This window comes from Ixodes scapularis, unplaced genomic scaffold, assembly GCF_016920785.2.
Source record: "Ixodes scapularis isolate PalLabHiFi unplaced genomic scaffold, ASM1692078v2 PGA_scaffold3__209_contigs__length_174095766, whole genome shotgun sequence".
NCBI lineage: Eukaryota > Metazoa > Arthropoda > Arachnida > Ixodida > Ixodidae > Ixodes > Ixodes scapularis.
Genome location: NW_024609868.1, coordinates 112,450,452 through 112,475,251, shown reverse-complemented (window position 1 = coordinate 112,475,251; position 24,800 = coordinate 112,450,452). Strand labels below are relative to the sequence as shown.

At 46.4% G+C, this 24,800-nt stretch overlaps 2 protein-coding genes across 2 annotated transcripts; one reads left to right on the top strand and one right to left on the bottom strand.

Moving 5' to 3' along the window:
• Window positions 1-10,567: 10,567 nt before the first annotated feature.
• Window positions 10,568-14,854, top strand: LOC115311797. Its single transcript, XM_040220161.1, has 4 exons — window positions 10,568-11,003; window positions 11,728-12,020; window positions 12,809-12,991; window positions 14,573-14,854. The coding sequence occupies exons 1-4, from the start codon at window positions 10,588-10,590 to the stop codon at window positions 14,818-14,820; spliced, it is 1,140 nt and encodes a 379-aa protein (XP_040076095.1). The 5' UTR covers window positions 10,568-10,587; the 3' UTR covers window positions 14,821-14,854.
• An 834-nt stretch (window positions 14,855-15,688) lies between these two features.
• Window positions 15,689-24,338, bottom strand: LOC121837415 (protein ALP1-like). Its single transcript, XM_042293038.1, has 3 exons — window positions 23,951-24,338; window positions 21,460-21,667; window positions 15,689-16,188 (listed from the first exon to the last, which is right to left on the bottom strand). Exons 1-3 carry the CDS (start codon window positions 24,263-24,265, stop codon window positions 15,797-15,799), a joined length of 915 nt encoding a protein of 304 aa, XP_042148972.1. The 5' UTR covers window positions 24,266-24,338; the 3' UTR covers window positions 15,689-15,796.
• Between the last annotated feature and the right edge of the window lie 462 nt (window positions 24,339-24,800).

Sequence of the window (24,800 nt, the reverse complement as noted above, 5' to 3'; positions counted from 1 at the left end):
GGACCACTCTTCATCACCTAATGAAGAACGGTCCCCGCTCGAAACGTCGGAATAAACTTCGAATTAATAACTCCGACAGTACGCATTTTTGACTTTATATATATATATATATATATATATATATATATATATATATATATATATATATATATATACATTTTACTAATACAATGTCTGGACATTTACACTTACCAAGTAACCATTTTCAGCTGTGATTTGAGACTGTGTTGCGCTTATCCCGCTCTTATTTATTTAGTTTTTGTTTCTCTTGTTTCTGGCCTTTTTAGTATAGGCTTCCACCAGCTCGCTTGCGCGTGAACTCTAATTTCAAGTGAAACAAGTTTGTAAATTAGGGCGACAATATATAGGTTTGAAATCCTATACCAATTTTATTGCCATTTGGTGAGCCACGTACGAATTTTGAAATATATCTTTTCATCCAAATAATCGATTAGTAAATCGAATAGCGATTCGGACGAATTTACTACGGCGGGAAGAACGAATTTGCAAATCTCATGGCAATTAGGAAATTTCAGCCATCCTTGGTTTCCGATTGGTCGCGCTCAGTAGCGGCTCCCTCCGCACAGAGTAGCCTCGAGTCAGAATTCGCGGAGTCTCTACTGACCGGCCAAAAAAGTGCTGCGCTTCAACTGCTTCCGCCCAGACGACTTGATGTATTTGTATACGCCCATGACATCGGCCGCGATCGGCGATTGAGGTTCCGTTAGCCGACGCAAGCGTTAGCGGACGTCTCATATTTCCATACTCTCATTTAACTACAGAAACAAAAACAACAACAAAAAAATCATCCAGTTCATGCTCACTATGTTCACCACTGACAAGATAGTCGGTAGTTTACGAGTTTCCGTGCAAAGCCGATCAAAACGAGGCACCAGATCAACTTTTACGGCTGCCATCAGGAAAGATCTGGCTTGTCGCGTTCCCTCAACGTCACTCCAAATATTGTTTGTGCCCCACGCACCATCCTCTTGTAGCAATATTTTTATTGTCCCCATGTGATTTCTTTTTTATGTTCTTACTGGTGTTTGATCATAATTCGGTCATTGAAATAGTTTTTGCTGCCGACCCTACCATTATTTTGACCCTCTGGCAGCAAAGGAATATTATGCCGGCATTACACACGAAATAAGAATGTAGACACTCCGTCCCATATCTCAAATTACATCACAACGTGTTTACACAACTGTAGTGCAGAGGTACGATGAGCAGGGTCTGAGAAAATATTAGTTTCAGTATTTTCAAAAGAGCGACGAAACAAAATAAAGAAAGGACCGCCAATCGGCAGCGCGTGCAAGCAGAGGCAGTAGTGACAGGAAGCGCGAGGTGTGTCTTTCGTACGGCCGGCATCAACTCACGCACTGTCCGAAGATGTACTCTGTTTTACTCGTAGGATTGCAACGCTGCGGAATGTAGGCGTGTGATTTTAGAAAGCGCGTCCTACCATTTCTACGCGCGAGTGCTCCTGCAACCCAAGCATTGTATACAGTTACGTCCTCGCGCCCGTGCCTTGGCCAGCCCCGTACACAACTTATGCAGTATCGAAAAGGCATAGTTCAAAATTGACGGTCCCACTTTTCCATACCGCTTCAAAACCCCATCTCGCTCAAATCACTTGGCAGCCGGACAATTTTGGCAGGGGGCCTCAAGTTGGGGATTATCCGGTACATTGTCCTCCCAACAATGAACGTGGGCGCGACGCGCCAGAGGGTGAACACGTGAAAGGAGGGGCGTAAGAGTGGAGAAGGAAACTCAAGGTCGCAAGCGGCGGGAAAAAGGGTTTCGAAATTGGCGCGCAGGTTTTGCAGCATTTGCTCATACGGACAGCCAACGCCGCCCTGGTGGTTCAACTAATGTTTTGTTCAAGATGGCCGCCGTGGTACCGCAGCCTTAAGCTGAGGCACTGGATGGGAGTGCCAAATTGTTCCTCACGAATGTTTTATGCTCTGCGTTGAGCTTTTTCAGCGAAGCAAGGGAAGTACTATTTACCTCGAAGGTAGAACAAAGCTTCGTCGTTGCAGCCGTTGCCTGATATTCGAGAGATTTAGCAGATATTCTGATACCTCCGATACCCGCGATAACGATACCTGATAACGATTTGATGGATGCGCAAAGACGGCGGCGATGTATCGCATATCGTTATCGGAGTCATCGGACCGAGCTACCAAAAAACTCCATTGTTTAAATCGCGAAGCTGTGGAAGTCATCAATAGGAAAACATAGTTTGTAAAAGTAAGGTGATAATTAAATAATAAATAAGGTTTGGCTCGATATTCTTCTTCCTTTGGTTCTTAACAGTTCGAGCCCCACTTGAGACGTTGGTGAATAAAAAAAGTTTCCAGCATATAAATATAAGTAATAGAAGAAAAAGAAGGACACTCATAACAACAATTAATTAGAACGTCGGTTAAAACAAGGAAATGTATACGCACGTTTGCCGTGTGCACCTTTCTTGGTGCAGTTCAAAAATGCAGGGTGTACGAACCGACTGCAGTTTACTCCGGTGTTCTCCAGATAGATGTCCGCTGATGCCACGAGCAGCGAAGGGCAGAGAAGTAAGCTGCTCTATGGTCCCAATCACAAGTTTCACTCTCTCCTCAAGCCCAGAATAGCAAGTCTACGTCAGCCACCGTTATGTTTTATTTGTAAAAATATCTGCTTGAGATAAGATGCGTTTTGCCGGGGCAAAACCGGAAGAAGAAGAAACGAAGACTATTAGCATTTTCTAAGTGCTCGCAAAAAGCTGACTCAAAAAAGGGTAGGGTAGACGGGGCTGCAACAAGGTGGAAAGTTGGGCGAGTTGGTTGATGGTCATATTGAATGGGTTAAAACAGCGCAAAAAAGACGAAGGACCAGTAAAGGCCCTGTCACACTGAGGCAACACGACAGCAACATCAACACAACACGTTGTCCAACAGTCGGGCAACTTGTTGCTCGCTCCCCGTGTTGTCCGACAAACCTGTCACATCGCGGCAACAGCACGACAACATGCACGACAACTAAAATGTTGCCTCGGTATGACAGCTTTCGGCAACAAAAACAGCAGCAACTTGTGTTGGACAACGTGTGTTGCCCTGATCGCTGGCTGAGCAAATTTCGGGCCGGCAACACGACAACATAGATAGCTTCGATGGCAGAGCTAGTCCCCTATCAATAAAGTCTTACTTGGAAAACGTTATTTAACAATAATTAGGGCTGGCGTGCAGCTAAAATATTTTCGTTTAATGTTTTTGCTGCGTAGATACGGAAAGCGATTTTCGAAATGGTCACAGCTACGGCCGTGAACGTTCAGCCTGGTTTTGAAATTAGAACTGCCGAGAGACCGGCTCACAATACTGACAGGGAAATAAAATGGCATGCCTACTCACACGCTAATAAAGTATAATAAAAAGTATCCAGAAAACCAAAGAATAAAAAATTGAAGCATAAAACGACTACTCTGATCTAGATTGTTGATTCTTGGAACTTGGAAACAGCCGCTACCAGACACCTGATTTGTTTTCGAAATTCCCATGACGTTTTGGGGGAATGAAGCGATCAAGTAGACAGCGTTGAAAAATATTTATTCCACCGATTGTTATGAAGGCCGATCGTGTCGGTGTCGCAGTTTTGAAGCACTGTCACTTTGGCTCAACACCGCGCTACAAAAGACGTTTTGGGGTACTGCCGGTGATAACTCAATTTTACAGTAGAAATAGGAATTGCATGAAAGAACCGGACAGAAACACTTCATACGGTGGCGTAAATCCCGAACATATATCAGCGATGTCACTTTCCTCGGTTAGGGCTATCTCCTTTGTCAGCGAATGAAGAACATTTCGATAAAATAAAGAGCGGAAAATACTCCCCGTGTCAAGTTTTCTAATCACAGTCACTGGTTGATGTCGTACCGTGGTAATTCCCGGCCTCTCGAACGCACTAGCACTTTGTAGAGTCACATTTGCAGCGATTCCGCGCCGCACACGAACGAAGGTAAACAATCAAGACGGCCAAGTGTTCCCCGTGTTGCCCCCGCCGTCAGCGCGGTGTGACAGGGTTGTCGGACAACAGATCGGGCAACACGGTTGCCGGGCGGCAGCAGCATGTTGCCCGACTGTTGTTGTTGCCTTGATGTGACAGGGTCACCGGCAACACGACTTCCCCGTGTTGCCGGATAGAGTTGTCACCACACGAGACAACGACGGAGCGTTGTCTCGTGTGGTGACATTATGAAAACGGTCGTAGTCATTATAACCGGGAAGGATATTGTTAATCCTTTTCAGTGCACTTACCACCTCGAGCTTCCCGAAGAGGCACACAATAACTTGGTGTCCTCCTCTCCCCGTCTTCGATCACAAAAAAAAACAAAAACAAAAAAAACAAAGGGACTAAAAAAAGCGGAAATAACTTGCCCCCCCCCCCCCCCTTTTTTTTTGTAGAAATGTTCATTTGGATTTTTTGACATTGTTGTTAGGGTCTAAAAAAAAATAGATTCAGGGGCTTGGTGTTGCAAAAAAAAAAAAAAAAAGGCTTTGCGGAACTGAAGAGCGCCAAGCCTCCCTTTGCGCTGGTCAATTCGCGTGAGTGTCACAGCGCTCAACTTTACAGAAACGAAAAATAAAATCGTTATTTAGAATTGGCGCGGGGGGGAGGGGGGTTAGTTTTGACAAAAAAAAAATGTAACGGAATACAATGAATCCGTTACGTAAAAAATGTAAGGGAATTACTTTAAAATTACTCTAGAAAATATGTAATTATTCCGTTACTAAATTACTGATAAATATAAGGGATTACAAGTAATTTCGTTACTTGTAACGGATTACCTACAAGTCTGAGTTAAGGTGCTGAAAAGAAAAGACTAGGGTGCCTTACGCACATGAAGGCTCCCTATAGTCGGTTACAAGTCAAGAAGGTAGGAGAAGCTCCTCCCACAAGTGTGATGCGCCCGTTTCAAATCTCTCCGCAGTCGAAAGAAGAGTTCACTGGAAGCACTCCTTGTTCCGCTTCAATGGATTCCCACTTGTCTCCGATCCCACTTTTTAAGAAAGCGGCCTTTGTATTCATCGGAGAGGAAACCGAGCCTCTGAAAGCAGCCTTTGTATCCATCGGGGGGGAAGCTAATCCCCGAAAGTCGTATTTGTTTCCGTCGGTGGGGGAGAACTCTAATCTCCCTCTGGTGGCTTCCACTATGCTAAGTCAAAGTCGAAAGATAAAGCAAATATGTACAGAAAGGCAAGACCCTCCTCGCGCGTTGGCCGCGACGTCACGGAAACGGTGGGACGCTATTGGATGCGGAGGTGGCGGAGGGATATCTGATTTCCTTTGAGGGGCATTTGCCGCTACCTTCTTAAAGGGGTCATGAAACGCTTTTCCAACTTTTTCCTGTTTCGCTTTCCTCCTCAACTCATAAATCGCGCATTCCACCAAACAGTTCAAGAAGACGAAAAGAGGAAAGGCCCCTCTCGCTCGGAACCTGGTTTGTGTACCCGGAGAGAGCCATTGTCCCCCTAGAAGATTAGCCCGTCGCTCAAAACTCGGACAAAAGTTTCTTTCCCTACCCCGTTCAACCCTAAGCTGACAGTGCTGTGGAAGCTACGTGCTCCTTGACGCTAGCCACATTTTTGCCATGTGAGCGTGGCAAATGTGGCTGCAGAGAATGAGGTAAGTTGATGAAACGGAGGCGGCTGATTGGTCCGGCAAGCGCGTAGCTTCCACCACAATGTCAGCTTAGGGGTGAAGGGATTAAATGAGGTCCGGCTTCGTGTGACGTCAGTTTGGACCCGACGACGCGCTTTTGGGACCGCGGATGTATCGCAGTGAAAAGGCGGAGAGGTTACGAAGGGGAGGAGGTACGAAATAGTCCGCTGTGTTTTCAAATTTTCGCACTGAAAGTCAGGCTTTTGACTTTCTACCTTTTTTCTTTTGGTCCACTGAACGACGTGCTATTAGTAAAATCCCAATCTAAAATGATTTATCCCAAGCCAAAAATTGTTTCATGGGCCCTTTAACCTGTAACTGACTATTCGCGACTCCAGCGACCTATAGGGGGCGCCACCACCAAACAAACATGGCGGCTGAGTCCAGGTCGCGGCGGCTCGGCCGGGCCGCCTGAACAGGTGGCGCGTTCAATTTAACATATTTTCTTTTGTTTAATGCCCAATTTTATAGGTATTTGAACTGAGGCGGTTAAGTGTAGCCGGTGCAGATAAACTTGCAAAGCATAGTTTTGTTTTGCCGATGTTTTTTTTTTCTTCTTTTTGTGTCAAACTTTCGTTTCGGAGGTTTCGTTCAAAACCGAAACTATGGGCTCCGAAGAGACGGTAATATATATACTAATCAGTTTTGATCATCTAAGGAAAGCGGCGATGACTATAGAATTGTTCCACAGAGAGTAACTTTTCAGCTAACTCGCATGCCTCGGCCATGCGACTTATCTGTCCGCGGAATCGAGCTTTTGTGCGTATCCGCGTTTACGAAACAGCTCCAGTCGTCTGCTCGGCCAACAACAGAGGCTGCAGGAAAATTACAAATTAAGCAACCGCTTCTTGAGCCAAGGACTATGTTAACCCGCGGGCGCCCCACTAAGCAGCTGATACTCGTCTTTCAATTCAGGTTTGTGGGGATTCAAAAGGACTACAATAAAGATGGCTCGTGATGCGGGTCAAGCTAGCGCGCGCTCAGGACGAGCGCGGAACGGGTGTGGACACCAGCGAAACGGTTGTCTGTTCATGAGTCTCCACAGGTTTTAGTAGCAATCGAGAAGTCATTTTGACGAGCGGGTTATGTATTATATTACGTACTATGGGGGTCCCACTAAAGCGATATTAGTATGTCCTTCGGGTTGAATTATGAGCTTAGTTGACTAGCTATCAGGTGAGCTGCTGAATAAAAGTATATTTGACAGAGGGAGACATACTACTTAAATTTAGCCAAATGGTTCTATAGCCGACAGCACGGAGACAAACTGAAGAGAGTCTTCATTGAAGATCCACGCAGAACCTCTCTGCATTGAACTTTGCTTCGAATCCTGAACGGAGAAAATTTGTATTTTTTGTGGCCGGTCAACCTGACCAATGTAGACAGACGTATATTGCTGCTGGCTTCGACGTCCTCGTAATATAAATATTGGAGGCGCGATAGGTCAAAATGCCGCGATAGCATCTTACGTTGCGAGACTTGTCTCCCACCTTTTGAAAACAGACAATTTCCGTCATTCATTATTTGCAGCGAGCAAGTTTTCCTGAATCAATTAATTGCGAAATCATCCCAACTCCTTCAGTGTGGTCCAGAGGCTTTTTCGGCGAAAAGCAGCCAAGATGAATAGCCAACGCACCGACCGACGTGGGTGGCTCAAACTTGAAGCTAACCGAACACAACCAAACTCAAGAAAAGCAGCTATCGAACCTTCCCATTCACTTGACTGCAACATTGATGTTCCCTCCAGTATCAGTTACCAAGCAGTCGTCACTTTGAATGTGATTCGAGACAGACAAGAAATCGAAAAGTTTTTCCGTGATTCGTCCCCACCCAACAAATCGAAACCACGCGACCGTGTGCTGTGGAGTAAACGGGCTTTCAAACACGCAATAGAAGAAAACAATCTACTGAGGCTTCACCACACTAATGATCACTCAGGCAAACTTAAGAAATATTCGGACCTTCGTCAAATTACATTGTTCGCCACCGCGCCAACAACACGCCTCCGCGAAAGCCACCAGAGACGCGGAGGGGCGCGGAGCGACCTGGACCGGCTGGTTCCCGGTTTTCCCGCTTGGCGGCGTCCGTTTTGCTGGAGTCGCGAATAGACCTTTTCCACAAGGGCGCCGCCATCTTGAATCGTCGTCACTTCCAGTATGGGAGAAAACATTGTTTTGCGTCGTCACGCCAATAGGTTCCTTGCACTGACGTCACATCGCATACTTTTGAACACCAAGGAAAAGGAGGAGGGGGAAACTGCTTTTGTAAGAATTTTGAGTGACAGGTTAATCTTCTCTAATCTTCTGGGGGGAGAATAGCGAAGCCTGTACAAATCCGGGAGGCAGAAAGGAGGATCCTGATAAGAGGGGAGCTCCTTCTTCCCCTCTTCTCTGGAGGGCATCGGAAATGACGTTATGTGCAAGGAGCCTATAGAAGGCATTTAGGGTAAAAGCGTAACCGTCTCACATTTTTGTTTTGCATCCCCTCTATTTTTTACCACTTGCAGGTTGAAGCGTTTTAGTATTTTTTCGTCGCCCATACCGGATGCGCTTATTAGGTGGCTGGGGACGAGAGTACACGAAAAAGGTCTATAGTAAAGACGTTCTTCCCGAGGAGTCCAAGGACGAACCAACGGCCACGGTAATCTCTGCTAAGCCGAAAGAGCGAGATCAGCCGTCAACGATAAATGCCCGATTATCAGCGTCCTATGTCCTTTCCGTCCCGGCTAAGGAGGGGGACGGTATCCTCCGGGCGTTCGTGCCCTGTTGGAGTCAATAAAGCGATTAACCGGTGTGTGCGTTTGTGCGTGCTCGTAGGCGGTGCCTGAACGTTTGGGCATGACCTTATCGGGGTCACCTCTCTGTAGAATTCAGGAAGCAAGGCCAAATTTCAAGCGTCTCTAAGAAAACGGCTGCCACTACAAGCCTTGAGGAATCGGCGGTGCAATTATCCTCTCTGTGTGTTTGTGCATGCTCGCGAGCGGGGCCTGACCGTTTGGGGAACGGCGTTATAGCCTAGGGACGTAGGAAAATGGGACCTTATAAAAACAGCGGTTTTACGAGTGGCCGAGTGGGCTAACGCGTCTCAGCTCTGAGCGTAGATAGCAAGCTTGAGCTGGGGACCTTCTGGGTTCGATCCCGCCACCACTGCCCGTTTTGATCTCGATGAGTTTCGTACCGGTACGCGTTCGTGTGATCATTACTGTGTGGTGCACGTTAAAGACCCCAAGTTAGCGGTTGTACTGCACTGGCTAAATTTCTCATCAACAGCTAAGAGACCGATTATCCGTTGAGGCGCATCTCCATCAAGGCTGTATAAACATACAGAGAAAACACTTTTTCTTTTTGCGCTCTCTTCGTGTTGTCATGTTGTTCTCATGCCGAACGGTAGACTGTACATAGGATGTAAGTATACAGTTTGAGAAGAGACACCCTGGCTCGCTGCCAACTCTTTCCGATTTCCTGGGCGACGCATGGCTCCAGCGGAGATCGACTATGTGGACAAGCCCAGAGTCGTTACAACGCCCAGGAGAGTGTTGAGTGCCTACATTGATACGATAGAACAAAAATTCCGAACGTTAAGAAGAATTGAACCTAGGACCCTGAACTATTGTGCCCGATGCTCAAGCTCTATACCTAGATGGGAGACTTGTTAAATGGTAGTTAATATGTCCCGTTCTCCTCTCCTGTTTTGTGCGCGCGGACGATTCGAGAAACATGATGCTCACTGGACATGCGGCATTTTCAAATGTCATTCAAGAGCAAGGATCGAACTGAATACATAGCTGAACATAAGTGCTCACGTGCTGAGTGTGACCATCTTCATTCAATAAAAATGCACTTCATTTTGACGCTTAGCTACTGGTTATGGGGTTGCCGCAATTGATCCAATGGGACATTGATACAGGGGCGGATTTAGACCTCCATTTTAGGGGGGGCGGTTCCTCGGTGTAAAACGGCGGAGGGGGGGGGGGGCGGAGTGTTTATATTTTTTGTGGAGTTATCGTTTTTACTAAACTCTGATAACATAATATAGATCTTGATAGCTTTTGTATCGGTTTACCCCTGTAGGGATGAACTCTTTTAATTAAAACCTTTCGGGTGACCACGCTAGTGGTAAGTATCTAGAAAATTATGGTGTCACTATCCTTTCTGAACACCATAACACAAGAAATTTTGTAGTTCATAGGAAGCAGGATTACGCCATTCGCGTGGCAGCGCGCTAGAAATAGAAAAAAGAAGTTTAACTACTGGGGATGAATGCTTGGTTCTATAGCGGCTGTGATAATTGCAGACAGTGTAACTTGATGGCTCAGATATCCCCGGCGGGGCTACAACTTTTGGGCTCCTTTTGCTTGAATATTTATATATTGTCGTTACACACGCAGAGTATGTACGGAAAGCCAAACTTTGCCAACTATACGGAGGAAGCTCATGCAGCTAAAGACAGTGCGAAAACCGTTTTAATCTAAAACTCGGCTGTTCTTTGAGATTAAGCTTGCCATAGTATTTAGAACTTTATATTCAGTGCCAAAAAGCAGAACGTGGTTTTAAAACATACTTTTCATTGTCGCCGGTTCCTTCAATGGAACGAGTACGTTGCAAACAAGCGACAAAAATGGCCCGGCGGCTTCGACGCTGCTCGCGGCGTCAAACACTGTTGACTCAGCGAGCGAAACGAACGCTGCCAGGCAAGTTCGTCGGTTGTTCGCCGTATATTTGGAATGTCCAGAGCGCAGCACATACGGCATTGCCAACCCAAACTCCTGTTTTCACGTGTTCTGGATACAACTCGAGAGAACGAAAGCGAATAATTGTTGAATATTAGAGAGTTTTAGTAGATCGTTTTGGCTCTCCCGCTACGCTATACGCTAGAGCGACGACGCTACGGCGCATGCGCGCTGCTAGCGGAAAATTAGCGGAGCTGCGGAGGCTAGCGGAGGCGCGCTGTTCTGCAAAAATAGCGGGGGAGGTAGCGGGATGTGCTAGCGCGGGTCTCGCGAGAACGAGTCGTTGCGAGATTAGGGAAGGCCGGGGAGAGCCAGCGTTCTCGATCACTTCCAAGATGTCCGCGATGTCTGCCGCGTTGAATGTGCCCGCTGTGCGGTCGCGCTTCGTCGTGGCAGACGACATTCTGCTGCTACAAGAGGTAGCAGCGACAAACCCATTCGAGGACCACGACAGGTGGCGAGCAGTCACAGAGATGGTCAACAAAGCAACCGGGAAAAACTTCACAGCTCGTGCCATACGCGAACGCTGCGACCTGCTACTCGGCCACTTTCGTCGAGAGGACAGGGCGAACTTAAGAAAGTAAGTACAGTAACCTCTGTTCCTTGAGCGTATTTTAAGCTGAAATCGGCGAAACATTCGGTCTGCGGCTCGTTCTGAGATCCACTGCCTGAACTGACCTGTGCAGGACTGGCAAGCGGTGATGCAATGAGGGCACAGCCACGGATACGCCAGATTTGTATTCATAGTACGGGTGTCGTGTTTTCGGAGTTTATATCTTGTGAAATTGGGAGTCTGTTTTACGGAACATATATTTTGCAAGGGAATCGTTGTTTAACGCATTTTATTTTCGTTCTATTTCCAATGCTCCGAAATTAATAAAGAGATGGTCTGCGTTGCTCTTTCCCAGATTTTCCAGTGATTTTTACCGCCCCGGCCAGCGTTTTTTAGTCAGCTCATATCGATTCCCACTGTACATTTTATTTTCCTCTTCCCTTGCTCACGGGGATGACCTTTTAAGTACCCATGTGGCTTGACCACATGAGACAAAATGTGAAAATTGATCGGATGCAGAGTTTTGTATTCCTGTTTGATAAGAGCCAATGGCTATGTTGATGCAGCATGACTTTTCATGAGGCAGTTACTTGCTGCAGGTGTGACTAAATAAAATTCAGGGTTGTTGCGTGCAGATATGCTAAATCTTAACAACTCAACTCACATCTAACAATTAAAGATACTAAATCACCTTGTGTTGAATTGAAATACTCCTGCTGCAATCATTTCCATCTTATTCTTCAAACATTAGGTCTGGCACAGAGGAGCAATACTCCGAAAAGGAGCACCTGCTCCAAGAAATAAATGATATGGCGAGGGAGTTCGGCCACCAAGTCAGGGTCCAGCCCAGAAAAGTGGGCATGACGCCGGGCAACGCCATAGGGCCAGGCAGCAGGACCAACAAAGCTTCGGCCAGGGCAGAGCTACACGCCGCCAATGCCATCAGGGAGACAGCTGTGACGGCAATCAATGCAGCAGCCGCTGCTGCGAAGAACGTAGCCAACGCAGAGGAGGTAGTGGACGAAGATTCGGACAACATTATGGGCAAGTATAATCTGCATAGACCAGCGTCCGAAATCCTACTCTCCAGTGATAAAAATGGGGAATAATAATCTCAATTGCAGGCTTTTGTGAAGAAAGGGGCTGTGCATAAAACAAGATTTTTGCTTTTCGCAGCACTCTTGGCATCGGTGTCGTTCTTGGAGCTTCATCACTATGCATTTCCGACATTCTTGAACTACGGTATGCACAAAGGTTTCTAAAAAAGAAAAACACGAAGTCTTGCAAAAATCACAGCCCTTTACAGTGTTGTGGCATCAGCATAAACAAACATTGCGGTGCCCATCGAACAGAGCAAACACTGGTCCACAGATATAGATGAAAATTTGATTCTACTGGAATGTGTGATGACATACTTTGTTACAAAAACGAATGGTGTTAGTTTCATACATTTATAAGGCGATTCAGGTATCTTTATAGTTAAGCTTGAAGTTTCACAAGCCACAGAGAACTCGAGAGGCTGCCTGTAGTCTGGAAGGACCCTTCATAAGAAAATTCACCCAGAAACTTGCCTTCTTTAAGGCCATTAGCTCTCCCCGAGCCAACCTTTTCAATTGCACCCCCCCTCCCTCTCCCAGCCTCTCCTACACTTCTCTGCTTCGTTTGTAGAGGCTCTAGAAGAGAACCTCAGCCTGTGTAGTGTGCCACATACAGATGCTTCTGGCATTCGTTACAATGCCTTTGCACGGTTCACAATAGGTTCACCCTGTGCTTGAGGCTGAGCGTTGCCAAAACTGTGATTTCACTCAATTTCTTTCACACGTTATGTGCAGGTGAGGAGTCTCCAGCGTCTCTTCTACTCATGCAGATGTGTGAGAATGGCGCCAGAAGCACGCCTGCAGTTGCCACGCCTGCCACCGGAGGCCCTTCGCAGTCGACGTCCACCGATGGGGCCAATGGGTCCGATCGGACGAGGTCACCACCACCACCTAGGGCAAGAACTGCGGCACTGCGAGGTATGAATATCAATATTCACTAAGCATTTTATGATTATTTTTTGTGCAGTGTTTCCAGGACCACTTGCATCTTACTTGAGTAATTTCTACTCCAGGCAAGTCTTGTACTAGACATCAAGACTCTCAATCAATTGGAAGGAAGCATGCTGAATTGAGCGGTGTCAAACACTTTTGCCTTCCCAAGCACGAAGAACCTCAAATTGCATGTTTCGTTAATTGCGTTGTTCAGCAAGTAGTCTAAACTAAGCTCTTTCTGCTGGAAATTGTTTGCTTTTCATGGGTGCAGCTTGTCGGAATTTCATTTTTTTCAAGAACAATTCGAAGTAAATAGCACAGTGCTGAAAAGAGCTGCAGGAGTGGGTGCTTATGTAGCTACCTACATGCCACAAGCTAAATTAAGCACCTGTGTTGAGCACCTGATTGTTTTGAGTGTGTGAACCATCAACAGAAAGTGCCCAAACTCCCTATAAGAGCTGTCCAAACGGCATGTTTTCTGCCGTTCGTGGCATTTGCTGTACCTGCAGTGGAGGTTTTCCTACGGTTCCCATCTGCTCTCATACATTCTTTTTGTCAGGAGAAAAGCTTCCCTGTGGTAGCCTGCTTTCCCCGCGGCAAAAAGAATGTACCATAGAATACCGCGCATCCGCCCATTCCACATTAAGCACCCATATCCAAATTTTTAAGATATGAAAAAATATGCACAGTACATTTATATGTAAAATTAATGACCGGATAAGTGCCAATCCCCCATTTTTTCGTGATTATCTCTAAATTTTGAGTGGGCGCTTGTCCGGTATTTTACACTATGAAGGCGGATATAGATTGTAAAAAAGCCTTCACTTCCGTCACGGCAACTGTAGCAAATGGCCGGAAATTAATCCTATTTGGACAGCCCTTTACGTTGCTTTGGATAAAGTGCGGCAGCAGTGTTGAGGCAGGACTAACAAAAAAAGGCAGGTTGAGCAGCAGGCAGTACCACACTAGTGAGGCTTCACTATTTTGATTGGCACTGTACCTACACGTGTGCTGAAGCCTAGGTTCTTCGGTCCGGCATTAGGTATCCCATGTGCAACGGCTGCAATTATTTTTAATTTACATTCAAAGCATAGTGAATGAAATATGATTTTGCCTGGGGACTCCATTAGCTGCCAGTGATTGGGTTAAATATGTTCACTACAGCTGTTGACAATGCCCACCCGAGTGAGTTAATTCTTTTTGAGGTGCTTGGTTTGCAATAATCAGTTTCATCTTAATAAGGTGGTACAACAAGAGCTACAAATGTGGGCTCAAATGTGTGGAAGGCACTTTTAAAGCAGGGGTGCACCTCTTATCAGAAAGGACAGAACGAGCCGGTTGGTAAGGATAATTAAACTTGAAGAAAACGAGAAGGACGGACAACCACAAACTTCCAATAGAAGTTTGTGGTCGTCCGTCCTTCTTGTTTTCTTCCTCAATTTAATTCTAATGAGAACATATCAGAAAATTAGAATCAACCAGTTGCTTATCGTTGTACGGGTGAACCATATCAGAACTGTTTTCACTCTGCTGTCATTTTTCCTGATTGCACATGATTTTCTGCAGGAAAGAAGAAAACTCGCGATGGGGACGTGGCCGCCTTCTTGCAGCAGCGCAGTCATCAGGAGCGAGCCATTCGAGAGAGGGAGCTCGATATAGAAGAGCGGAGACTCGCTCTAGATGAAAAACGGCTGGAGTTTGAGCGTGAACGATTTGCCGAGGAAGCCCAGGCGAGAGCCGAGGAAAGGCGCGAGCTCTCCGAACAGCGACGGATCATGTTCGAGTTCCTGCTCGGTCAGGCCAAAAGGAATTGAAGATTTGTGGCTCTACTTCCAATAAATGGAGATGACAAATTTTATTGAATATGATCTGCAAAACATTCCAGTAATAAAGGACGCCATTTGCAGTGGCAAATCTTGTTTTAACCATGAACACATCAGAAGAAGAAAAAAAGTAGATTGATATAGTCTGCAAGTGTTTGATTTTGCTGAAAATATATATGTACAATGCTTGAGGACAGGTAGACACACTGTACAATATAAACATGTTGGATGGCACAGTCCGACGAGGTGAAAGCAGATTTGAAGGAAAATCAGCTGCTACTTGGAAAGCTTGGCAACGAGACACCTATTTCTGTCATCTATTTTGCTACTGTAAAAATGGCACGCACTATCCCACTTACATCATAGTTCATTGAAATTGCCTTGTGCTTCATCCATACTCTGTTTACCATTAAGCTGAGACTGCAGCTAATGCCACAAACACGAGAGCTCGGGGTAGCTGCTGTGAAGTGTTCTTGAAGCAGAAAAAGCACTCGTGCTAGAAATGCACCTCTCGAAGCTAGGAGTGCGGTCTAGCTCGCACTTGCACTTTGTCTGCAGTCTCAGCTGAAGGGTGAACAAAGTATAGTTGGGTATTGTCACATGCACAACTATTCACGGCAGTGCACTTGTAAGCAAAAAGCAAATTGTTGTGTGTATGTTTATACAACCGGAAGTTAGTCTGCCTCAGTGGGCATCTGGTGTCTCGGCTGTAGATGAGCAATTTAGCCAGTGTGGTACAACCGCTAACCTGGGGTCTTTAACGTGCACCACGCAGTAGTGATACGCGACCGCACGCCGGTACGATGCTCATCCAGATCGAAACGAGCAGGGGCGGGGATTGAACCCAGGATCCCTGGGTTCTGCACTTGTAAGAAATGTGAGGCTTTTTTAAAAGGCACTCTGTCATTTTTAAGTATCGGCAATTTGCCAGCCTTTCATGCCACATAAAATCAAACCAAAAAAGCTATTACCTAGACATGGGCTGGAGGTATTCTATCAGTGTCGGAGGATCCAGATCAAAAAAGCTAGTGATCTGGCTTCCGTAGATACAGGTGTGGCAGTTTGACAGAAGGACAGCCACCCTGTACATGAGAGCCACTTTTTGCTTGCGGATCTTTTGATTCTTTTTAAAATCAACAAAGGCAAACTCGGCAACAACCTTGCCGAACCCCCATTCGACGGCTTGCCTTACGGTACTCATCGCTTTGTTAAATTCCACTTGTGCTGGGGTCGCCTTTGAGCCATAAGGCTTGAGCAGAAGTGGCCTCAAGGGATAGGCCGGGTCACCATATAGCACATATGAGTGGCCATCCACCAACTGCAACAATTTGTCGTACAGCTGGCTCTCTCGCAGCATACCTGCAGGGGAATGAATTGATGCAGGAGATTAAGTGTGAATCATCTGCAATTAATTTACACTCAGTTTTAGCACAAATAAGTGGAGCATTTCTGCAGGCAATACAAATAATTAACAAAGTTACCCGGAGTAAAAAATAAAGTATAGACATGCCATGAGGTTCCTGTAAGGTAAGTCAACATCACTTTGATTAAATTCTATCCCATCGCCATACAGCGAATTGTGTTCATAATGCTGAGGGCTCCACAGATAAAAACAAGCTTTAAAACTCCTCCTCCAAGCCATCACTCATGACCCAGCCACATATGGATTATGGACACTGCTGATTTAGTCATAATGCCCTCGCTAATCAACTGTTTTTGCCAAATTACTCAAGCACCAAGGAGCACTCTGGGGATGTATATGAACTGCATGCGCTCACCTTAGCAATCTAAGAAAGTTTAACTAAATACCCAAAATGAGGCATTGACAAACAGACATGCAAAGTACCATTTGTTTTATAGACCAACAAGCGGCCCTGACGTCATGCAGCTGCGGTGGCGCTGTCGGCGGCACAGCGCCATGCGCAGACGCTTCACTCCTCCCAAATTCGATTTCTGCTCACGCGCAGTGCCCACACCTGGTGTGGGCAAAGGCGGGCTTGTTTGTAAACAGCGTGTCGGTCTATATTTTCGCTTTAAAAGTTACTGCTGCAGACATCATGTGTAGCACTTGTAACTAAACTCTCAGCATGCTCCTTGGTGCTCGGGTAATTTAACGAAGGGACTATTCTTTTTGGAACTTCACCAGTTTTTCAAAAGTGCAGTTGGAAGACGTTAACGGCATTTTCTCTGTGTTGTAGATCCTGTTGTTGTATGCCCCCTCGAGTCTCCTTCTTTTCAATACAGCTGCGCACTGCAGAGAAGTGCACACATGCAATGCAGGGAAGCTACAACATTTGCATGTCTTTCTTTTCCTTCCTTTTTCATTTGTTTCCCAATTGACCAGGAGGTGCTAAGAGACTAAGCCACAGTGCGTAATGAGGACTCTGCCGCCTTTTACAGTTCTAGCAAGAGGCAGTTTACATTGTGTGTAGCAAAAGGCAAAAACTTGCACAAAGAAAACCTCATGTTCTACAACAACAAAAACAAAAGAAACAGCTGTAGAACAGTTACTGATAGAGTAAAAGAATTTGAGAACATAAGTCTAGCAAAGGGTATAAAGTACCGAAAAAGTATGCACTATTATTCCCAACGGGGACGTACAGTCATCAATCAATCCCTACCCAGCTCACGTTTTAAATACTCATACTCACACGTACATAGGGCCAAAGACGTTTTGCTGGCGCACTTGTTTCCCCTAGCCCTAATCTCAAAAGCCTTATGTAGTTTGCATGACACCTTGTATTTTGCCAAAATTTGTGTGCTGTTGAATGATGGGGTGCAAGAGCATCTGCTGCAATGAACGTCTAGATGCCCTGACGGTGTCGTCTTAGTGGATGCTGCGTGTTCACTGGCTCAATCATTCACACATCTGCAATGTACCAACTGGCCCATCTAAGCCTATTAATAAGTCTAACATACAGAAACATAAATATGAAGCATAAACATAACTCATGAAAAATATGATCAGAAAGCTACAGCTACATATATGTCAGTGCCCACCAAAAGCACCCTCAATTTCTTTTATTGAATTGAAGGGCTATTGAAGCACATCAGACCTTCAATATTACTAAGGATTTTTGGCTATTGTGAAGTCTTTTGCGGACTTTATACAATTTGTGCCTAATTGGGAAGATGTTTGAATGTGCGTCTATAAATGTTGTCATCTGGCATAATTTGTGCATTATTTGCAATAACTTAAAACAATAAATTTGGCTAACCTCTAGTTGGCCATGTTGCTGGAAGGTGGGTCTATGGAGAGGTCTTGAGGCCTGCCCTTATAGTTCTCAAATATCCATTGTATTTGTTTTTGTGAAATGAGCAGCTTATTTCAATTTGTTGATGTCATGCTATTGTAATAGCCATTCTCATGTAACACGCCCTGCAAGCCATAGGATCATGGCTAATGCCGCCTCATTGATTCGCAAGAATTGTCTCTCAGCCCTTCTTTATTTCTGCAACCACTTTTCAGGCGGTTTCTAGCAATTCCTGGCGATTGTTTCATTGGTGTGCCCCATAACAGGGCAGCTGAAGGAGTAGTGAAACCTCAACAAAGCTAACACCGAAGATACAGCCTCAGAATGTTAAGTTTGCAGGACACATTTTGTAACTGCCAGGTAACTCCACTTTCATAACGCGTTTATGGTCGTGCAAGCTTTTGCAATGGCTTTACTCGCTCGTGATGTCGATGCCCTTTGCCTTTTGTTTCATCAAGGCTGTAAATGAAAAACCCTGCAACCACCAGTGAACACTACACAATGAGCCTTGTGTTGTTTTTAAACACTTCGCAAAATCGGAATTTACAATGTGGTTATGGTGTCGATGACAACAACCTCACCGCTTGGGCAAACTTTCTATTGTGGCGCCCTAAACGTAAAAGAAATGTGGGGTTTTAGTGAATTTTTTAACCGCAGAATTAAGCTTGTCTTGCATCAGAATCGTCCGCCTAAAAATAAACACTTGCATTGGCGGATCTTTGCCGCTGCATATTGACACTTTCTGCCCCTTCTTGGAAAGCCCAGCAGCTGGTGCGGCCTTTTGGAATGTGCACTGGGAGCTTGATGCAAACTCTCTCCTGGCTCGAACTGGCTGACCTTGGCTCCCCGGCGGGTCCGTGTATGCTTTGGACTTCCATTGGTACTGGGCCATATGCTCTCGTAGGCTTGCAAGATGTCTTGCCCGGTTCCTCAAGAAGTCTCTGGATGGTCCCCCCACAATGGCCAGTTTCGTCTTGGGACGGTGTCCGTGCAGCAGGAAAGCTGGCTTCTCACAATTGGCTGTGTGAGGAGTGCATCGATAGACACCCAGGTACTCTACCACAGCTTCCTTCAGGGGCCGTTGCTCGTGGGCACTGAGTTGCACAAAGTCCTCGAATACACGTTTAAAATGCCCAATTTGGCCGTTGCTTTGAGAATAATACACAGAGGAAAAGGTGTTTTTCACTCCCCGATCTTTCAAGAATACTTCAAACTCGGCAGACATGAACTGACGATTGTGATCGCTGACAAGTTTGGCTGGGTAGCCCTCATGAATAAACACCGGCCATAAAAAAGAAACAATACTTCCCGACATCACTCTTCATCAGGCACACCTCCGGACACTTAATGAATTCGTCAATTAACATAATGGCATACCAGTGATCATTTGGCGCACATGACAAAGGTCCCACAATCTTGATTCCAAGTTTCTCCCATGGAGCAGTAGCACACACGTAGTGTTGAAACACTTCAATGCCTGACCATTGACTTTGAGGGGCGAACAAGCGATGGCCTCGATTCCAAGTATGTTTGTGCCTTTCGATAGGACGTAGAAATGCACGTCAACGTTTCACTCCTTGTAACCAACCACGGCAACAAAACAATCTGTCACTCCAATATTCCGCTGCGAAAAATCAAACAAATTAACAGCCAATTCCTGTAGCCGAAGCGAAGAATCAGAATTCTTCTGATATGTATCTTCAGAGATTATCGAAACTGCTGACCCGGTGTAAACCAAAATATATAACACCGTCCCCTCGACATGAAGAGAAATGGAGATACTGCTTTTCGTGTACCTGTGGAATACTGAGGACGGCATCCTCGCAGCTATCCAAGCAGCCAACTTCTCTGATGGCGCGGACTTCATTAATGTGGACGGCGGTACTCATGCAGACAGCATGAAAATGCCAGAATGTTCCAAATGCAGTGCATGTTTTCCTTCTTGTCTTGCATGTACCAAAATTCGCAAGATGTCCCGACGACCTAGAACGGTAGAACTTCTTTCCAGAGGGGGCGGAGGCTCACCTTCCCATGGTTGATCGGCGCTCCGCATAGGCTTAGCGTCTACCTTCTGCATTGCTGAAGCTGATACAAGTTCCTTGGAATAGCGTATTGTTTCTTCGACCAAACAACCGATGACCAATGCAAGGTCCGGGGTGAGACAAGTACCCTCCAGGAGCAGCCGCTCTCGTAGCTGGTGGATCGACGTCTTTGCAACTAGCTGGTCCTGGATGAGGTCGTCCACCATGGCTACAAACTCGCAGTCGACGACAGGTCCCGTAGTTCAGCAAAAAATGTGTCAATGGATTCCCCAGGTAGCTGCACTCGCTGCCCGAAGCCATGTCGTGCGTCGGACACGTTTCAAGTTGCCGCAAAGTAGCTCCCCAGGACTGCCAGAGCGATATCGTACTTGTCCAGTGCAGTGGGTGTCTTTTGGACTTCAGGGCCCGTTTGCTCGAAGCGCTAACCGCGGCTAAAGTTAGCCGCAGTACCTAGGAGAGGGCTTTTAAAATCACGTGACTGGCTCGGTAGGGATGCGGGGAATCATGGTGATGCCCCGGTGAGTGAGCGCCTCTCGCTTTGCAACTGATATGTCGTTGTAGCTGCAATATCGGGCGCGTAAGTCAGCGAATGGCGGAAGACGCTTTCGCTTTGCGTTACTTACTTAAATCTCAAAGCATGAGCAATGACCTGGCCGCATTTTTTAGATAGTCTCTCGATTCTGGCCATTCCTAAGCCTAAATGAACGCGATAATTGTCGGCATGGCAACGTCTTTCTCCTAGGTACTGCGGCTGACTTTAGCCGCGGTTAGCGCTTCGAGCAAACATGCCGAGGTGGTTCACGCAGTCCCAGTATTGGAGGGCGCGTCTCCGAAAGAGTGTAGAAGATCCATTGGCCCTTAACCCAGAGGCAGTGCAGCAGTAGGGCCTTCTGCCGAGCATGATAGTGGGCGCCGCCTCCCACAGCAAGCAAGTAGTTGTTAAACACACGTTGCCACTGTTTCCACAGAATAGAAGGTTTTCCAGGAGCAGGCAGGAATGAGGGAAACACCATAAGGCTCATGCTATCGCCTTCTCGTCGCCACTGTTGCCACAGCAGAAGCAGCCAAAGTGACACTGCTCCTTCAGTACCAATGAGGATTCCTTATCTTTATCATCTCTTCTCTTTTATAGCCATGCAAAGTGCTAGTGGCGCCACCATACGATAGTGGCACCGCCACGACAATCAGGATTACAAATAAGCATATAGCTCAGAATTTTCTACATATGTTTCACAACCCTTTCAAGAAATTATTTCTGACTCAAATTTCCCATTCGAGACACTGATATGCTCTGTACCCTCTTTTTATCGCTGGTCTCAGGCAACAACACTTACCGGAGTCATGTCGACGTCCCTTGTATGGTCCGTCAAGCTCGCAAATGATTCCGTTTGCACACATAACTGATTGGTATTTTACCACATGGTGGCGCTTGTGCCCAGAGAAATACTCCTCCTGGGACTCTGAGGGGCGGCAGATGGCGCGTGCCGTGCCATCAATGAATCCCCAACAGTTCGTCAGGGGCGCTCCTTTTGCATGGACCGCCTGGTAGAAAGCAGAATGAAGTTTTAGACGAGGCAAGGCATACCCAGAAAATTTTTTCAGTGGGCGTTTTTCTTTGCTCAAACTGTTCAAAATGAAAAAAAAAAGAAAACAAGAGAGGAAAAGAAATTGCACAAACACAATCTTTGTTAGTGTTTTTCAGTTTCTTAGAAGACAGAAATTCAACCTTTTTTGCCACATCTCATTCATTGAATCTTTAAAGAGGGAAACTTTAATGGTGAACAACGAAGACACACAATCATAAAATATAATAATGGGCTGTGAACAAAAAAAGTCCAGACAGGCCCACAAAATATTCCGGTGCATCAACTTAATAGGGGTGGCGATGTGGGTTGTTAGTTGATACTGATCAGCACTTGTCCTGTTTGCACTTCCCTTTTCTTTAGTCCTCGTTTACTGTGCGCTGTTTGCCTTTTCGTCTGCATACACTTCTCTGCGGAACACTCAGGTATCCAATGACTAAAAATTACAGAAGGGTGCCAGAGAATAGTGAAGTTTAAAATATGATTAAACATAAAAACTGCAATGTGCACTGGGGCAATGAGCAGGTGAAACATCATGCTCATTGTTCCTGTGTGCAGGCACGCAGAGCCATATATGTAGAGAGTTTGGCCATTCGTTGGGAAGTATAGGAGACAAATGAGGAGGCGCCATTGGCCGAAAGCAAGCTGGGCGTGTTCCAGGGCATCTTCAGAAATTTGAATGTGACCAACCAGAAGCCAGAAATAATACCCTGGCGGTGGTCGCGAGAAACAAACCTGATAACCGCATTGGAGTAACTCTCGGTGGCTGAAAATGTGGTACATGTGATGTTTCAATCACGCTCATCCAAAATGATGGTGGAAGAGTGCGACTAGCGATACGATCGAAATAATCCGTACGCCAAGCGCCGAGAATCTGCCGTCCGAGCGGTCACACTCTGTCCGCGCAAAACAGAGTTGCGCGGCGCATTCGTTTCTTACATCTCTCTGCATAATTATGATCAAAACAACACGTGAACCCCACTTTCAACCACAAAGAGTTACTACACTTTACTCTTACGCGCTTATTTAACCTTTTACGAGCATATACCTTTGATCAGAACTGTTTCTCGCTACCACCGCTAGGGGATTCTTTTCGGCTTCTGGTTGGTCAGGAGAGCATGCCAAGCCCTCTTTCCGAGTCTGCCGCACGCCCTGGCTCTGCCCGCACCTCCCATTGACCAAACTATCTACATATATGGCTCTGCAGGCACGTAGCCAGGGGGGACCCATGCGGCCCTTCCCCCCCCCCCCCCCCCCCCCCCCCGAACTCTTCCTTTTCCTGGGACTTCCTCTCCCGCTCAAGCAGCATTTTGTCATGGGCAACCCCGCGACACACCCCCCCCCGAAACAAACTCCTGCCTATGTGCCTGCATGCGTAGATCACATTTTTCAGAAATGGTCGTGCTATGGTCATGCTTTGGGTTCTTTACATTCTTTGATGCCATTTTACGAAAAAGGAGCAGAAAAAAGTGCCAATTTCAATCATTTTGTGGGGTCTAAAGATTTAGTGGGAGCCGCCATCGGTCAATAGAGTTGGCGGGAGGACACTTTCGGGGCTGACTTAGATGTTCCGGTGCATGTTCAGAAGCGCAACCCCTAGCAAGCGCTATTGGGACAATGAAGCTCTTAACTATGAGTCGAGTCTTTGAAGTCTTGAGAACGAACATTCCGTTTCAGCAGTGCTAACAGGTGCGGTGCCTAGGATTCGCAGCAGGCGGTTTACATTAGGATACAAGGCCTCCGGGCAAAAGCAAGTTGCCTGTACCGCTGAGACGTGCTAAGTGGTGCGGTCCTTCCACGTCTGTTGTCCAAACCAGAACTTCCCCAGAAAGTTTATTTAACGTTGGACACAACATCGTCCTCACTTAGGGAGGACGATGCCGCCAGACGTAAATGTGCCAACTCTTGTTGGAGACCCTGAGGACACGCTTGAAGTTGTAGGTCAATAATCATTCTTGACAAAACGTCAAGTGACGGCTTGGCTATTGAACTCATTGCTTTCACGACTTGCGTGCTGAACATTAGTAAACATTACCCACACAAACTGTCTGCGGGTAATGTTTGTAAACATTACCCACACAAACTGACACCAGACAAACACACACACACACAAATTGAGAGGGGGAAAAGGGAAAGGGGTAAAGAGGAACGTTGAAATTTCGGGGGGTGTTTTGACCCTTGAACACCTTTCGTGTCTACGCCACTGTACGAGTACTGTTTTGCCAGGTGTGGAGATCCTTACCCGAGACATCTGCTCCAACTTTGCCACGTCGAGCCAGTTGTGGATGTTTAGATCGTCCAGCAGGTGCCCGAAGGTGTTGTTGATGTGAAGCATGACCTTCGAGGCGACGCTTGAGAGCACGCTCGAATGACGGCCGAAGACCCCTTCAAGGTCGATCCATCGGTTTGGGTAAGCCAAACGGCGTAGTGTCACGTACAAGGCTTCCTCTCCGTCCATTTGGACACCTTGCGCCGACGTGATCGTCTCCGGCATCAAAAGAGCACGCTGAAGCTCTCCGATGTGCTCCTTCCTGAACCTGAACATACTTCTAAACATTTCATCGTCTAGACGGTCTACGTTCAACAAACCGCGCTCGGACTTGAAACGGCGGTTCGGAGGTTCTTCTAGTAATAAATAGGCGTCTTCAATCTCGCGCCAGCTAAGTGCGGAGAGAACTAGCGGGTCGGAGAAGATCCCGCGGCGATTCATAGCAAGAGGCACGATGGCACGAACACGAGTCACGACAAGGCGGCAGCGTCCGAGGGATGGCCGAATGGCTGTGATGGCTACCTTACGCTTGACTGGCTTGACATAGATTGGATCGCATTGGCCAGCGTGACTATCAGTTGTGCTCATTTACAAAATATGCAGATATGAGCACTTCAGTCAACTTAAAAAGAAATATAAAATATAAATAGTGACGCTAGTAAGCGATTACTAAAAATTAGACTAAAATAAATTATTTTACGTAAACTTTAGTGTCTGAAAGAGTCGCTTGTGGCGTTGCGTTAGCTCTCGCAACGATAGCGAATTGCGAAGGTTGCGAACGCGCCACTAAAACATGAATGCGTGGGTCCGCTACGGTACATAT